Here is an 18,155-nt window from a genome sequence, read left to right as displayed (position 1 = left end):
TTCAAGGCTAATTCACAAGTCACCCAAGAAAATCTATCTTCTTGATTTATAATCACATATTTTTGCCTGAAAATGGAATAACCCAGCCTAAAAAATAGCCCACTTTATTTCATAGACTTGGATCCGAATATCTGTTTGCAATTTTGGAAAAAAAAAAAAAAAATCCACAAAAAGACCAAGATTTTTCACAACTGATAGTAAATTTTAAATGACTCACACATTCAACCTTTATTTGAGTGCCTACCATGTGCCAATCACTCTGCCAGGTGCTAGAATGATAGGCCACAGCATTCTTAAGATAATTCCAAAAGAGGAATACTAAAAAATAGCTTCTTGTGGTAGCTAATTTGAAGATCACACTCACTTGCTGTATAAATTGAGGAGTTTCAAAAAATGAATCATGATACTGTATTCACCTACTACGTACTTCCTCACTCCCTTCACTACACTCTCATGTTTCTGTTTCTCTAGAACTTAACCTGTATTTCACCTCGTACCATCCCCATTAATCTGGAGTTTTAGTGAGGGTAAGGAGAGAGGGAGACTGTCTTACCCATTAGACCTCAGCTGCCAACATTTGGTTAGCAGCCATAGTTCTTAACTACTATGCCACCAGGGTTTCCAGGCAGAAGGTTTAGGCTAATTCCAACTCCAATACTTTTCCTCACAAAACTCAGCCAAGGCTTCACTTACAGGGGTACTCAGGTTTAGGATCTGACAGGGTTCATCCCTCCTAGACACAAGGGAGAATCCCAGGCTGGGCCTGCACTGAAAAAGCCCCGGACTCTGGGCCTGGGATGCAGATGGCCGGAGTCCCTGTTTGGTAAGTAGAGTTGGTGGAATGGGACCAAGGCCAGCACTCACGTGGTGAGGGTGTTCAAGCCACAAGCCTTCAGCTTCAGCAAGCGGTCCCTCCAGTACTGCCTGGGCACCCGGAAGTAGTGCACAGAGCCCCCGAAGATCCAGAAGGTAGAGCTCTCCAGCATGAAGTTCTGGCCTTTCGCCTGTAGCCCTAACTGGCGATGTCTTACCCATGGAGGGATCAGATTATGCCAATCCAACCTGGAAAGGGTGAGACAGTCATAAGCCAGGAAGCTCTCCCATCAGCAGTGAGAGGGCCCAGAGAAGACATGGGCCTCCTCTTCTCCCTTGCAGGCCCCAAGCCAGTCTTCTTAAAGGGGCCTGCTTCTAGGGTGTTCTGGAAAAGCTCCCCACCCTCCAACATAGCCAAACCTTGGGCAGAGTCTTTCTTCAGCACCACTCACGGGTCTGGGCCCCACTGCAGGGGAAGAGGAAGCTGACGTTGCAGTCAGGAACAAGACAAACACAATTTTCAACATGAAGGTGTGGGTGCTAAAAAGAGAGAGGATGAAGTGAGGTCACGCTGACATTGGAAGAGGGTCCTCAGGAAGCTGAGCGGCTGCCTTTTGGCTTCAGGGACAGGAGAGCAGGTGGCAAACAGGTGCCAATAGTGGCCAACTCTTTAGGCCGCTGCTTAAATACTAAGGCAGCATCTACTTCAATAGTACCTCTGAACCACCTCATGGTCACAGCTGTCCAACTCAAGGTACAGATACCTGGAAAAGGATATCTGGGCTAGAAGCAGCATCAACCAAATCTCCAGGTCTTAGTTATTTTCTGAAGATCAAGTGTCAGCCAAGAAATAACCCAGCATGACAGATAGCTCTACCTGGGAACACTGTGGAAAGTTCTAGTCCATTGAAAAAGCAGCTCTTGGTATCCCTTGGGTTGAGCAAGAGAATCCCCCTCAAGAGGATCTCAGTGATGTATTTCTCCTAAAATTCTGCTCCCCCCCCCTTTTTTTCTTCAGTGGGTATAAGCTAGTTACAGAAGAGACTAAGCCACTGCCCACAGGCAGTGATTGGAGGAAAGCCCAGAAAAAGAAGTTGGGAGCATGGAGGTTTCCAGCCAGAAAATTTAGCAAAGGGGGGACAGAAAACAAGAACACAAGTGAATCTGAGACAAAAGCCAATTTGAGTGGGTATTTTTTTTCTTCCTCAGCTAGTTTATTGACAGCTCCTGACACTAGAGGGCTTAAGGCCTGGCCAGGATCCTCTGCTGAAAATAGTTCCCTACACTGCTTACAGTTTTGAATACATTTTGTGGCACTGGCTGGAATTATACCACTGGGGGACCATTTTGTTGAAGGTCCAACTGCCATTCCCTCAATCAATATGGATGCACACCGAGACTGGTCTCCTAGAAGAAACAGACATGTGCGACCCAGATGTGGCTAAGGACAGCAATTCTGACCTAGGACTCAACAATGTCTGCATCTTCTAGAATCTCACTCCCATACTACCAATGCATTCCTCCAAGCAAGACCTGTCACGGTCCCTGTGAGGAGTTCTGTTGCACAACTACTGCAGTTCAGTGACACAGAGCTGATACAGAAATGTGTACAAGGAATGCCTGGGGACAGTTTTACAGGCCTGCGACCTGCACAGTCGCCCAGGGCCCTGCACTCAGAGAACCCACAGTTGTTTCATACTGTACTGTCGTCATCGTGAAATTCTTGATACTTTTTAAACAAGGGGTCCTGCATATTCATTTTGCACTAAGCCCCATAAATGATGTCACCAGTCCTAGAGATGACCAAGGACAATGGTCAAAACATACAGATAATTGCTGAATGAAGAAATTATCTAAATCATCCAGGTGGTGTCAGCAAAGGCCTCAGACAGAAGATGACATGTGCACTGGTATTGAAGGCGGGGAATACAAGAAAGAACATCAAACAGAGGAAACTTGGGGCAAAAGCACAGAAATATGAAAGCATAGTCTATTCAAGGACTGGCAAGCAAGCTCAGTGTGGTGGAGCGTCATGAGACTAGGAAGACTGAGCAAATCCAAGTCTGAGAAGAGTGGAGGATGAACTAGTTGAGAATGAAAAAAAAAAAAAACAACAACAAGAGAACCGGAGACAAGCAGACCAGGGCTGAGGTCGTGTGACGCCCACTCTAGCCACGGGCTGTGCTTTCCCACAGTCTGAGACCAGCGCAGAAACTGAGGGCAAGCACTTACATACTTTTATACCAAGGAGAGTAATTCCGTATCTGTTGAATTTAATAAAAAATTAGGCACGTATTTTGTACGTCTTCATATTTCATTTTTCTAGTAATTTATTTGTGGTATATTTTTATAAGTAATGGATTAGAAATCAAAAATAAATCAATAAAAAGTAGCAAAAATTGGCTCTCCACCACAGAGAGACTGAGAGGTGGTGCTGTAGACCAGAAACAATGGCCTGGCCTTGGCGTTGTGATAATAGAGGTGGGAGGACAAAGATATTGACCAAATTAAATTTACTTGTCTTGGTAACCAAATGGATGCAGGGGATGTGGGGGAGACTAGCGTACTGTGAATTCATGTAATCAACTGAAGTCAGCTACACTAAAAGGAGGTTTGGGTTTGGTCACAATGGTTCTGAAAGTTGGCAGCATATTTGAATCACTTCTCACTAGGGAACTATTAAAAGCTACCAATGCCCAGGGTTCACCCCTGACTGCCAGAAGTGGGACACAGTCTAGGTATTTTTGAAAGCTTCCCAGTAGATTCTGAAGTGCAAGGCTGAGAGCCACCAGACTAGGAAGAGTCTAGGATGGGACATATGCCAAGAGGGCAGAAGGTGCCACAGATATCCACTGACAACCTGGGGATTTTGTCTAGGGCCACTCATGAGCAAAGAAAATTATTTTTTACCTACTCCTTCCTACTTCTCTGAGCCCTAGTGGTGCAGTGGTTAAGATTGCAGCTGCTAACCCAAAGGTCGGCCGTTTGAATCCACCAATCACTCCTTGGAAATCCTAGAAGGCAGTTCTATTCTGTCCTCTAGGCTCACTATGAGTTGGAATCCACTCAATGGCAATGGGTTTTCCTACCTCTCACAGCCCCTAGGGCCCAAAACTCACACTGAGGCAACAGAACTATAGTTCTGCTGCACTACAGATGAAAGAGTCATTTGTGGGGAACCTGGGAACGTAATCCCCACTTTTTCCTTTCTTTAAGTTCCGTGTTCTGACAAGTAGCTTACAAATGATACTTGAGAGCACAAGTCCTCCAGAGCACCACCTGTAAGGAAGTGAAAACAGCATATACAAGAGGAAGGTTTGGATGTGAATTTTGGTTCTGATCCTTAGTAGCACTGTCATTGGGGGCTAGTGACACTAGCTCTCTGAGCATGAGTTTCCGCTTCTGTAAAACAGGGTTAATACCTGCCCTGACTGCTGAGAAAGGCTGCTGTGAGGGTGAGACATAAACGAAATACTCTGTGATGTGCTGTGAAAGAGTCTTATCACTATCTGATATACATGTGTTTTACCATGCTTTTGCATATTAGAGAGAACAGCCCCATTGGGTCTTTTATGGCCTCAGTGTGGAATAGTGCCAACCTTTCCATTCTCTCCTCTTTTTATTTAGTGTCTAATTTATTTTATGTGCTAGGCTGTGCCAAGCCATCTTACTACAATTTCTAAAATCTTACAATGAAAGATTCTGTCCACTGGGACCCTATCAGTTCAAGTCCCCCTATACCATGCCAGGGGGAGACAGACTATGGCCTCAGGCCAAATCCAGCCTGCTGTCTGCTTTGTAAGGCCTGTAAGTTTAAGGTGTTTTTTTACATTTTTAAATGACTGGGGGGGGAAAAATCAAAAGAATAATATTGTGTCACATAAAAATTATATGAAATATAAAGTTAGAATTTCAGTGTCCTTAAGTGGTTTTATTGGCACCCAGACTCTCATTCTTCTACGAATCATCTACAGCTGCTTTCCTGCTACAGCAGCACAGCCGAGTAGCTGAGGCAGAGAACTTCCGGCCCACAGTGTCCACAGTACCATCCTCCGGCTCTTTATGGGAAAAGTTTTCCACCCTGTATTAGAGGATGAGACTCTGGACTGCTGAAAGCGGCCTCAGAGTCCCCTCTGCAGCCAATGTCTAGGGCCTGGGGCCTTCTGCTAGCTACCCCCTTCCTCTTGCTCTTTCCACCTGGTTCGTTCCTTTGGCTACAAGTTCCTGACTACTCAGGTTTTGACTGAAGTTTCTCACATTTCAGTCATGGGAGAGTTTGTCTCTCTTGGTTTGACCATAGCTGCCCTCATCCTCCAGCCCTTCCTGTCTCTGTGTCTCTGTCTCTCTCTCTGTTTTTAAAAATGATAATAAAATAAGCAATCAGCCCACCAGGTGGCAATCCTCATTCACTGGCCAGAACCTCAAAAGAACAATCTGCAACCCTGGACCAAAGCACAGGTCCCTGCTTCTAAGTTGTGTGGGAGCGTGCTTCTGGAAGGCTGAGCACCTCTCCCTCCCCACCTATCTCAGTGTAGGGGGGGACTCAGCCCCACCCTCATTTTCAAGTCCTCCCTGCCAGCAGCAAACAGTCCCTAATTAGTTCCCTTGTTGATGACTAATAATTAGGAAACCCGCGTCTGGGCTTACTTCTCCAGGTGTTAGAAATCCAGAAACTCAGGCTTTACCTGCAGCCTCCTGACTCAAAGGCTGTGCTTCACTGGCTCCAAGGTTAAGTTTGAGAAGCACTGGTCTGCATCTTCCCCTCTGAGATATGCATATAGAAAAACCCATTGCCATTGAGTCGATTCTGACTCATAGTAACCCTATAGGACAGAGTAGAACTGCCCCATACAGTTTCCAAGGAGTGCCCGGTGGATTCAAGCTGCTGACCTTTTGGTTAGCAGCCAAGCTCTTAACCACTACGCCACATTTATCGTCTCTTAATGGAGAACTAACCCCATAGGGTTTCTGAAGTTGTAATCTTTATGGACGCAGACTGCCACATCTTGTTCCCATGGTGGGTTCAAACCTCTGACATTCCGGCTGGCAGCTGAGCGCTTAACGACTATGCCACCAGGGCTCCGTAGTCCGTTTATACCCAACGATTCTCTAGATATTTTTCTTTAATATTTCTTCTCAGTGCTTATCAAGAGGTACAAGATAAACATTGCAAACAAAAAAAGCTAGCTGTTATCAAATTCCAAATTCTGGAGAATTCAACTGTTTCCTTCTTAGAAACGGCCTGGGAGATGCCTAGAGAAGCTGTCAATGCATTAATATAAGAGAAGACATCACTGCAATGAGGTGATAAATGCTGAGTTTCTGCAAAGGATTCCCTGTGAAAAAGAGTTCACATCTGTCACCGTGAGAAAATGATACACGTTAGAGCTTCATAAGTAACAAGACACCATGCAGATGGCTGTTAATTTAACAGTGACCACTAACATTAATGATTATAATTTTAATAGCAACCCCAAGAATTCCTGTACTTAGTAATAACAAAATGAAGGAAATATGCACTGTGTGGCTACATGTGTTTGGAGGAACAGTCAGAGAGCCTTCACTTCTAGATTATGGATCAAGTGGCTAACCAAACCTGGGGAAACGGCCTCGCTTCCATTGCTCTTCCTAGTGAGTGGTTTATTCATCATGAATTAAAGAATTCATGTTCTTTGTGAGATGTAACCAGGGCATCTGCTTCTTTCTAGCTGGAGCTGATATTAACACTTTCTTCTGGGGTTTCTGTTCCTTTGTACGTGTGCTTTATTTTAGGGTCAGTGACTCCTCTCTGTCCCAGAATAAATGCACAGCAGACCATGGTCAATGACCTGAGCTTTGCCCCTGGGTTTGCTCTGCTCGGTCATACTCTGCTCCTGCACCTAGAAGGCATGGAGCCATATTCAGTCTGTGGTCAGGGTCCTGGAGGGACACATCCATTTCAGGTTGTCTGGTAAGGACCCCCACGACATAACAGCCCCTTCACAAACCCTCCTTAGGCCACTGGAAATAGGGCATGCCGTGCACACATTACAGGCTGTATAACACAGACATGCCAAAACAGGTTATAAAAACCAAATAGAGGAGAAAGAAAAAAAAAAAAACTAGGTTGGAATGGAAACATGGAGTCTCTGGGTGGTGCAAATGGTTAACAAGGTTTTGGCTGGAGTGCACCCAGAGGTGCCCAGAAGAAAGGCCTGATGATCTACTTCCAAAAAATCAGCCACAGAAAAGCCCATGGTACACAGTTCTACTCTGACACACACGGGGTCAACATGAGTCAGAGTCAACTCCATGGCAGCTAGTACTGGTACTGGTCCTGGAAACAGTGTTTGATGAGATGATGATACACATTAGAGCTTCATGAACGACAGGACTTTACTTAGGTCTTGAGTTTCACTATACACTGTGCTGAGGAATTCTCTCAGGCTTGGGCTGGTTGCGACTGTGAAGGAGGAGTGGGTAGACGGACTAAGCCTTCTAATACTTTATTCCTGATCACTGAAGTGAATTATAGGGTACAAGGTAGGCTCCATGCGGGCTGGATGTCATTGGACATGGTAAACACGCTGGATGGATATGTTTCAATGGAGAAGGGTGGAGAAGTAGGTGACAAAGTTACAACCTCTTTCACTTGGAATAGACCCATGAATTCATTCTCAAGTGTCAGAGAGGGTCTTACAGCCCGGCTGGGGTGGGAGAAGTACCAGACCCAGCCACCTCCTTGAATGAGCTCCTTTAAGGAGCTGTGCTAATCAAGACAGACCTTGAAATGTTTCTTACCATACCAGAGGGCATTCCTTTGTCACCTGTAAATCCTGGAAACATTGGTCAGTAACCATGGTCATGGTGGGGATGGGCAGCCCAGCTGGGGGCCAGAAACACCTGTTCTACTGTGCAGAGTCTGACCCAGATATGGACAGGCCAACTTGACAGGGCAGAGGCAGTATCTTGAACTGACAAAACTCATTCATTTTAGGCTAGCCAAGGCTATGGACAAGCCGGGTACACAAGGTAGGAATCTGCAGTAATAGTCCTTCGATTCCAAGAACGCAAGTCCTTAATGATCTCAGGGGCCTGTTATTTTAGCACTGGTCGTAATTTGTACTGCTTATCTGAAAGGATGGCTTACCAATCCAATTTTCAGATGCACCATAGCCCTACTGAGCCCCACTAAGCGGAGAGTCAACTGAATCCAGGTCCAGGGTATCATATTAGTATACTGACCAAAAAAACACCCACCTCCTCATTTGTCCAAGTGGTCATGCCAGAGACTGTTATTTAGATACTAGATATGTTAATGGAAACCCTGGTGGTGTGGTGATTAAGTGCTACGGATGCTAACCAAAGGGTTGGCAGTTCGAATCCACCAGGCGCTCCTTGGAAACTCTATGGGGCAGTTCTACTCTGTCCTATAGGGTCGCTATGAGTCGGAATTGACAGCACTGGGTTTTTTGGGCTTAATTTAGATATGTTAAAATAACCAAGACATCATCTCACGTATAAATTTCCTCACTTGGTTCTAAAATGCAAACGTCTATTAATCACTCTCTAGGTTCAGATGAGGTTACAGGCTCCTCTGAGGTGTAATTTCACTGGACATCCTATTCTACACTAGTCCATGGGAGATATTTCAGTCCCACCAGGCTTCAGTTCTTTTCTCTCCTCCCTCTGCAGGGGAGTTGGAGGGTCTAATGAAGTAACTGCTCACTCCTTGGCACAAGTCGATGTCCTAAATGCCACAACCCCAAAATATTGCCTCTTGGATCAACCCTTGGGCCCCAAGAGCTTCAGCCTCAGGGAAATGAACTCTGCCTTGTGCTGGACCTCCTTTCTGGGTATGCTCCTTGGCCCAGGCCTAATGCTTCAGGCCCCTACTTTACTGGGAGAAGCATTAAATATTCCCAAAGGGCTCAGGCCTTCCACTCTGAAAGCAGAGGTGCAGAGTCCCGAGCAAGAGGTCAATGGCACTATCGCAATCCTAGCACCTCTACCTTTCCCTCTGAAAAGGCCTTTAGGTAAACCATGAACTGATTGAGCACCTAGGTGCCTATGAGGCCGGCCAAATGGGTGTCTATGTGACCCTGGGGCAATGCTGGTGGTTCAGATGGCAACATTTTTTAGACACTGCAGTAAGTATGTGCATGAATAAGGGTTCACTAGGCCAAAACCCTGAGATGTCATTGTGAAATAACAAAAGCCCTTCACTAATAATCAACCACACAGCAAAAACAAAAGTGACTGTCCTAAGCTTTGTGATACTGTACCTTTACCTTGGGAAATAGAAAAAGTACTGAATTTCAGCCTAGAGAAAAGTGAAAACTCTGTTAGATAACTCAAAAGGACTCTATTGATAACAAGATCCTGATCTTGGAGATGCTTGTAGAGTCCAAATGAAATGATTTCATGAAATAGTGAACAAAATGGGATGTAACATAGAAGATAGGCTAGCTCTTACAGACAAGACTCTATACTGCTCTCACAGGCTAAACAGAACTTCCTCCCTCAGACTAGAGTTGAGCTCAGAACCTCTTCTGCACAGATCCAATAGAAATGGAATGCACTATTTTGGAAATGTCTATCAAGATTTAAAATAAATATAGCTTATGATCAGAAATTCTACTTATAGAAATATATCCTTTAGATATTCAACACAATTTTGTTAGTCATAGCTAAAATATTGCAAACAATCAATGCCCATCAATAGGGGGCTGTTTAAATAAATACTGCATCTGGTGGACAAATTGGGGAGCATGTATAACTATTTTCCTGTAAAAAAGCACACGATTTGATGGCAACAGGTTTGGTTTGGTTTAGAGTTTAGTGTCGCAGTGATTGAAGTGATTGCTAACTGAAAGGTCAGCGGTTCGAACTCACTAACCACTCTGCAGGAGAAATATGTAGCAGTCTGCTTCCATAAAGATTCCAGGCTGGAAACTCTATGAGGCAGTTCTACTCTGTCCTGTAGGGTCACTATGAGTTGGAATCAACTCGACAGCAACAGGTTTTGGCTTTTTTTGGTATTTTTTTGCATATGCATAGAATATCCCTGGAAGAAACCATTATCAGTAATCGTCTCTAGCGCCCAAGGGGAGTGGAAGTTTCTCTTTATTATATTCCCCTTTTACTGTTCAAATTTTTAATCATGTTCATATATTGTTGTTGTCAGCTGCCATCAGGTTGTCCTCCAACTCATGGCAACCCTACGCACAACAGAACGAAACATTGTCCTGTCCTGTGCCATCCCCATGACTGGCTGCAGATCAGACCACTGTGATCAAAAATATTTTAAGGAAAAATAGTTTGTTCTTGAAAGGAACAGCCCCGCTAACTCAGTTTGCTGAGAGTGTTACAGTACAGAAGCAAAGAATACCAAGAGTTCCCACTGGGCAGGCACCAGTCAAGAAAAATCTGCTTCATTACATGAGCCTCTAAAAATACCCCTGTCTTTCTATCACAGGAAACCCTGGTGGTGTAGGTGTTAAGAGTTACGGCTGCTAATCAAAAGATTGGCAGTTCAAATCCACCAGGCACTCCTTGGAAACTCTATGGGGCAGTTCTACTCTGTCCTATAGCATCACTATGAGTCAGAATCGACTCGACAGCAGTGGGTTTCTATCCCAGGAGAAGCCCCACATGATGGAAACTCATTTTCAATATGGTCTTTAACATCAGGGGAAAAAGGCTTAAGCAAAAGAGAAACTTCAGTGGAGAAGCAGAAGCAAATAGCCTCACACCAAAACCACCCTGCTGGATAATAAGCACTGGGCTGGACTTCACGTCCTGAGGTTCTGAAAACTCTTTCTCTTCACAAGAGCAGTCAGGTGAGATATTGGAACTCTGAGTCATCTCATCAGAGATGAAGTGCTTTTATTTCACTTGCTACTTCCTTGACCTAAGGTGAGGAGAACCCTTTGGCCAACTTTCTGATATTTCTGCTGCCTAGGCTACGTGGCTTTCTGCCTGCAATCTTCTGGTAATCACAAAAGTACCAGTAATGTCAGTGTTCTTGTGGCAAGACAAGTCCCGTCTCCTTCAGGTGTTGGCTAGCCTGGTTGTGTAAGAATCGAAGCACAGGGTGGAGAGGTGCAGACAGCCTGTGTCTTCCTGACTGGGAGTCACTGCCCAGACAGCCTGCTTCCCACCTGCACCACAGAGGTGATTAACTGCTCAAAGAGGCACTTCCCAGATGCTGAAAACTTCACCACCAGATCAAAGGGACAGAGTTCAAAGAGATGGAATATTCCAGAGAATATGACTAAGGCTTCAAACAGAGCACGGTCCTAGAAAAGGCAAAGCTCATAAATCAATTCCCTCACAGAAACTCAGGAAGAGGCACAATTGCCCACATACGGGGAAGAAAGGACTGGCCATGACTGGATCAAAGAGAGTGACCTACATTGCTAAGTTGGGCGCTGTTGCTGAGGAGGAGTTTGGTAGGTTCTCCTCCTGTTCTTCCTACAGTCAGTGCTCGGGATCCGGGCCTCGGATGGTGCCAGTGCAGGGCAGCGAGTGCAGCAGAGCTGAGCAGGAAATGAACTTATCTTTTATGGGACATGCACCTGGGCTGCCTACCCAAGGCTTCCCTCTCTCCTGACTGTTGCTAGCCAAGCCTTCTGGTATAAGATCCAGAGCTGGTCAGGATAATCGCTTAGTGATGCACAGTAAGGAAGGAATCACGAGTGAGAGCCCACGCAATGATGGCATTGAGCAAGCATCCTTGAATTTGTGCAGCAGGGGGAGGAAAGAGAATGACAGGCAATGGTTCAGCCGTAAAAAGAGTACATACTTTAGGATTACATACACGTGAAACTCTAGAAAATACAAACTATTCTATAGTGACAGAAAGCAACAGATCAGTGGTTGCCTGAAGATGGGGTTAGGGGGAAGGCAGAGATGTGTAAGAGGGAGGATTACAGAGGCACAAGGAAGTTTCTGAGGATGATGGATATTCTCACTATCTTAATTGTGGTGATAGTTTCACAAGTGAATATATTTGTCAAAACTTATCAAACTACCATGTCTCATACCACACACAGAAACCAAATCAAAATGGATCAAGGACCTAAATGTGAAAACTAAAACCATAAAATGTGGACACAAGGCTATGAGACCTAGTTTTTAGTGATAAGTTATCAGATATGACAACAAAAATACAAGCAGCAAAAGACAAAATAGATGAACGGGATCTCATAAAAATTAAACACTTTTGTTCATCAAAGGACTTGATCAACAAAGTGAAAAGACAACCAACAGATGGGGAGAAAATTTTCAGGAACCACATATCTGATAAAGATTCAAGGCACTGGGCACTGGGATCCAAAATATATGTATAAAGCTTCTGCAACTTAACAATAAAAAGACAAACAACCTGATCAAAAAATGTGCAGAGGGAGGAACACTACTCAGCCATAAAGAAAAATAAGCCTGATACACGCTGTAACATGGATGAACCTTGAGGACATTATGCTGAGCGAAATAAGTCAATCACAAAAAGACAAATATTGTATGACCTCACTTTTATGAAATGACAAGAAAAGGTAAAGATATAGAGATCAATGATTACTAATGGCTACCAAAGGGATGGAAATCCTGGTAGTGCCGTGATTAAGAGCTATGGCTGCTAACCAAAAGGTCAGCAGTTCTAATCCACCAGCCGTTCCTCGGAAACCCTATGGGGCTGTTCTACTCTGCCCTGTAGGGTCACTCTGAGTCAGAATCGACTGATGGCATCAGGTCTGGTTTTTTTGTTACCAGGGGAATGGGGGGGAGGGGTGAAAAGGGGACCCATTCTCTAGGAAGTACAGTAGTCCCTCAGTATCTGCAGGCGATTGGTTCCAGGAGTCTCTAGTGGATACCAAAATCTGAGGATGCTCAAGTCCCTTATATAAAATGGCGTAGTATCTGCATATAACCTACGCAATCCTCCCATACACTTTAAATCATCTCTGGATTACTTCTAGTACCTGATACAACGTAAGTGCTATGTAAATAGTTGTTTCATCACAACTGAAGACCTGCTCTGGAAGGTAGCCTTTCTCTTGTATGAGTTTCTGGAGCTCTTCTGGGAACGCCGATGCTACCTCAGCATCGGCCCATGCTGACTCTCCCATGATCTTTACCTTCTTGAGCTGTAGCACATTACCTAGCCAGCCACCCCTTACTAGCCTTCCTGTCACTCTCTTCACATAGTGCTCATAGAAGCTAAACGCTTTTTCATGCATAGTTTTGCCATCAGCAGGGGTATGCTTCTGTGACATGTCCTCTCGCCACACACTTAATGCTTTCTCAGTCTTTGCAAGCACTTTGTCACCAACTAGAGAGACCATTTTTGCCGTTGTAGGGTATGCCTACACATCATTTTATTTGTGTGGTTTTAGCATAGTGCTCACAGTGTAGCAAAGTAAAGTTTTGCTTTTTGGATTTTTTTTCCTCGAATATTTTCAATCTGCAGCTGTTTGAATCCACAGAGGTGGAACCCGCGGATATGGAGGGCTGGCTAGTAGTGAATTTTTGTTTACAGTGATGGAAAAGGTGGCATCCAATTGTACAACTTGACTAATGTGACATTACTAAGCTGTACATAAGAAAAAAAAAATGGCAAATGTTATGTTATATATAATTTTGGAACAACAACCCCCCCCAAAAAAGGGCTACAGCAGCTGATACTACTTAAAATCCACTGCCGGCGAGTCCATTCCGGCTCATAGCAACCCTACAGGACAGAGTAGAACTGCCCCATAGAGCTTCTAAGGAGTGCCTGGTGGATTTGAACTGCCGACCTCTTGGTTAGCAGTGGTAGGATTTAACCACTAGGCCACCAGGGTTTCCTAGCTGATACTACTTAGACATAACCAAATACCTCACCGGACTAGTTTTCTCGGTTTGAAGGATTAAAGTCATGGTCTCCTGGGACAGTCCAGTCAATTGGCACAATACTGTTTTTAAATGTTCTGGTCTACCTCCCCCTGCAGCCCTAGTGGCACAGTGGTTAAGAGCTTGGCTGCTAATCAAAAAGTTGGCAGTTGAATCCACCAGCCGCTCCTTGGAAGCCCTGTGGGGCAGTTCTACTCTGTCCTTTAGGGTCCCTATGAGTCAGAATCAATTCAACAGCAGGGGATTTGGTTTTTTTTTTTTGGTCTATCTCCCAATTTGGGGAAACCCTGGTGGCGCAGTAGTTAAGAGTTCGGCTGCTAACCAAAAAGCTGCCAGTACGAATCCAACAGGCACGCCTTAGAAGTCCTGTGGGGCAGTTCTTACTCTGTCCTATAGGGTTTATAGGGTCGTTATGAGTCAGAATGGATTCGATGGCGATGGGTTTGGTTTTTTGTTTTTTTCCCCAATTCGGTGAGTAGTGTCTAGGTTCTTAAAAGCTTGAAAGGGGCCATCCAAGATACAACTGCTCATTTTCTATTTCAAATGCAAAAGACACACCTTAAACTGATATGGCTTCATTAAGAAAACCCTATTCCCAAATGAAATTGCATCCCCTTGTGTAAAGCCACTGCTGTGGAGTATTTGGAGTCATCTGTAGGACAGAGCAGAACTGCCCAATGGGATTTCCAAGGCTATAAATCTTGATGAAAGCACACTGCCACATCTTTTTCCCTACGGTGTGGCTGGTGGGTTCAAACTGCCAACCTTTTGGTTAGCAGCCAAGTGCTTTAATCACTGTGCCACAAGGGCTCCTGCCATTAGCCATTACCCAAACCCAATGAGTTGATTTGGACTCATAGCGACCCTATAGGACAGAGTAGAACTGCCTCATAGGGTTTTCAAGGCTTCTACAAGTACAGGAGTTAGGATTCACAACACATTTTGGGCAGACACAATTCAATCCATAACACCCTCTAAAAAAAAACTCACTCTCTCCCCCTCCCTCCTACCTCTTGTAACCACTAATAATTTTTGGTTTTTATATATTTGCTTATTTCATATAAGTAAGGTCATACAGCATGTGTCCTTTTGTGACTGGCTTATTTCACTCAGCATGTTTTTGAGGTTCATTCATGTTGGACTTTTTTTCTTTTTACAGTTGAGTAATGTTCCATCGTTGTATATACCATGTTTTTTTAACCACTCATCTGTTGATGAATGTGATGTTGGCTATTGTGAAAAGTGTTGCAACAAACATTGGTGCAATGGGCTAACACTTTGGATGTAATCCCATTTGGGAATAGGATTTTCCTTGTTACATTAACGAGGCCATATCAGTGTAGAGTGTGTCTTAAGCCTTTGAAATATGAAGAACAGATTAGGGTCTCTACAAAGAACCAAGCCCAGATGAAGGAGGACAGCTGTCAGGCCACATGAAGATAGCCAAGGAACTGAGGAACAGAAGCTGAAAAGAGATAAGGATCTTCCCCCAAAGTCAACAGAGAGAGAGAAAACCTCTCTTAGAGCTGGCTCCCTGAAGTCAGGCTTCTAGCTCCTAAACTGTGAGAAAATAAATTTCTGCTCGTTAAAGCAGCCCACTTGTGGTATTTCTGTTATAGCAGCACTAGATAACTAAGACAGGAGACAATGATTTTTGGTTAATGGTGGTGGAATAATTTGGAAAAGGACAGCAAGAATGGCTACACAACATGAAGAATGTAATCAATGTCACTGAACTGTACATGTGGAAATCATTGAGGTGGTAAAGGTCTTGTGTGTATTTTCACCATAATAAAAAATATATTAAAAATTTATCATACTATACTATATAACATATATAAACATACTATATATTTCCCAAAGGTCATTTTGATTCTCCTATTTCTTGATGTGATCAGACATGATTGACCACGAACTATTTCCAGGAAAAGTCCATGGAAAAGAAGAAAGGTTGCAGTCCAGTAGCCTCCCATGCCTCACTGCCCTCCAAATACCTGCCTTCTGGGGTTCAGGGAAAGAGCTGACTCTGACGGCTCTGCTCCACAAAGCATTCAGCTGAACAGCCAGTCTCCACGTGGCCTACATTTCTCAGACCACATCAGCATTCCCAATAGTAGATGGAAGAGGCCCCCACTGCCCACTCAGTTAATGTCCAGTCAGGGATTGAGTAATGCAGGAGGAGAAAGAGATAGAGTATGTCCTCCTCTGGCCTCCAGGGGTGTTAGAGCAACTCCGACTTCCTAGCATCCAGCTAAAATGGGTTGGAGGAACTGGGCAGAAAGTGCCCAAGAGGATGACACAAAGAGACACCAAAAAAGCCTATACCTTAAAGGATTCTAGGAGATGGCTGTGAACATGGTTCAGTTTCCCTGACCTCTGCCTCACCTGCAGAGACAGGGGTAGGGGGAAAACAATGACTTTTCTCAGCATTTCAAACCATTTCCATGGGCTTGATTACAGCTACTTGCTCCTGCCACCATTCTCAGGCACTCCACCACCCTAGACAGGGGCAAGGCTATCGACTGTGAGAATTCAGATCTCTTAACTGCCCACCCATCAGGTCTGATGTCTGTCACTTCATCTTCCAGTCACCAGCCTCTCTTCTCACCCTTTTCCTCTGGACTACCAGAGTTCAGCAAGGAGGGGGTGCAGCATGGTCACCTCAAGATCTCCAGTGATGCCCCTCATACTGACCTCAGGCTCAGTCCCTCGCATGAACTGAAGACTGAGGGGAGGCCTTTGCTCTGAGTAACTCTCTTGGAGGAAGGCTTGCCATTCTCAAAGAGCCAGGGCCACTCTTGAAAAAGGAATGCAATAAAGACCACAGACAACAGGGAAAAAAGACTTGGGAACATGGGAAATGGAATGCCTCTGAGGTGTTCTGGGCCCAGAGAGGGAAGAGCACCGTTTCCTTCTCCAAAACAGTACGACAACATCCCAGTCATCTCAGAAACAAAGAAGAGACACAAGTCCTGCAAAGGTGTAAATGGGAAGTTTCTGAATGTGTTCTTGTGGCAGCAACTACTGTTCACGTATTTTTCTCCATCAAAAGCTTTCCTATTTCCCAGGGGAAGTTCCGAAAAACTAAGAAGAGGGCCAACGGAGAAGCCAGGTAGAACTGAGGGTTGGCGTGTGGACTCAAGGCCAGTGGCTGGCCCTCCTTTCCAGGGAGATCCGACACTGCGGAGGCGCCCCAGTAACAGCAACTTTGAATATGGAAATGCCAGGCATGGCCTGGGCGACAAGGCCAGGGCTGTGGAATGTGATAAATAAACGCAGGTTAGACATCCAGAGGACTTTTACAGGGGTTGTGGGTAAATCGTTTCATCACTACACCCAATCAGCCACGGACAACACAGGGTGCAGATAGTGAGTGTGCGTGGGTCCCGGGCATTTACCTCAGGTCCACCTACCTCTCCTCACACCTCTGCTGAAAAAAAAAAAAAAAGCCCGTTGCTGTCGAGTTGATTCCAACTCATAAAACTGCCCCATGGGGTTTCCAAGGAGCGGCTGGTGGATTCGAACTACCGGCTTTTTGGTTAGCAACCAAGCTCTTAACCACTGAGCCACCAGGGCTCAGACCTCTGCTAATTAGGTATGAAATGGGTCCTGGAGGCAGGGCAACACGGAGCTCCCCAAGTAGGCCTGGGGGCGGTACTGATGGGGGCCTGAAGGCTGGCACTGCTGCCCTTCTCAGAGACGAGGGCCATCCAGAGAACGGCAGAGTAGGATCGCACTGCGGGGAAGGGGTCGGGGAGCTCTAGGGACCGGGAAGGCGGCGCCTGGAGTACCCCAAGTGGCCTGGACCTCGGGAGGCGCAGAGCGCCAGAGGGAACGAAGGACTCTGGGGCGTTCCTGGCCGCAGCTTCGGGGCTCGGGGCTCCTAGAGTAAGGAGGCCGGAGGTCTGTCCCCACAGGCCAAGAGGACCGCACCGCGGAACCCCAGGATCCGAAGGGATAGACCCTCGGTGCGAGCAGGATCTGGAGGGTTCGGGGTGCTCGGGGGCGGCGCGCCGGGCGCAGCGCTCTCACCTGCGGAGCACCAGGAAGCTCAAGACCACCAGCGCCAGGAGTCCAAGCCTGCGGCCCGGCCGCCGCCGGAAGGCCCATGTGCTCATCCCGGGTCGGGGTTCCGACTCCAGCGAACTGAGCCGGGGCAGCTATTCTCCAGCAGGCGCCGGGTTCGCCTAGGCGACCTCGTCCGCCCCGGGTCCGCCCGCCCTGCTCCCGAGGTCCCTCCACCCCGCCCCTCCAGCCCCGGGCCCCGCCCCGCCCGGCCCCGGGTTCCGCCCTAGCCCCGCCCCACTCCCGAGGCGCCCCCCCCGCCCCCGCTCCGCCCGGCCCCGGGCCCACCCCCCGCCCCGGCTTCGCCCCCCCGCCTCCCGAGGCCCCTTTACCCCGCCCCTCCAGCCCAGGGCCTGGCCCCGCCCCACCCAGCCCCTGGCCCCGCCCCCCCCTCATGGCCCCTG

At 46.2% G+C, this 18,155-nt stretch overlaps 1 protein-coding gene across 5 annotated transcripts in view; it reads right to left on the bottom strand.

Annotated features, from left to right (window-relative positions):
• LOC126060764 (beta-galactosidase-1-like protein 2) overlaps positions 1–17,916 on the bottom strand; it is a 45,662-nt gene extending 27,746 nt beyond the window's left edge. For 2 of the 5 annotated variants that reach the window (XM_049857030.1, XM_049857031.1), the window contains exons 1-3: positions 17,719–17,916; positions 1,234–1,353; positions 865–1,062 (exon numbers count right to left, since the gene is read on the bottom strand). In XM_049857030.1, coding sequence (XP_049712987.1) covers positions 865–1,062; positions 1,234–1,353; positions 17,719–17,804 — 404 coding nt within the window. In that variant the 5' untranslated portion in view covers positions 17,805–17,916. Of the gene's footprint in view, positions 1–864; positions 1,063–1,233; positions 1,354–1,529; positions 2,870–17,718 lie in introns of those variants that run through there. The other 3 variants (XM_049857032.1, XM_049857034.1, XM_049857033.1) reach the window with 3 other exon arrangements.
• Positions 17,917–18,155: the final 239 nt, after the last annotated feature.

Source organism: Elephas maximus, chromosome 17 (assembly GCF_024166365.1).
Source record: "Elephas maximus indicus isolate mEleMax1 chromosome 17, mEleMax1 primary haplotype, whole genome shotgun sequence".
Lineage (NCBI taxonomy): Eukaryota > Metazoa > Chordata > Mammalia > Proboscidea > Elephantidae > Elephas > Elephas maximus.
Note: the sequence above shows the minus strand (reverse complement) of the source record. Positions and strands in the feature narration are given on the sequence as shown.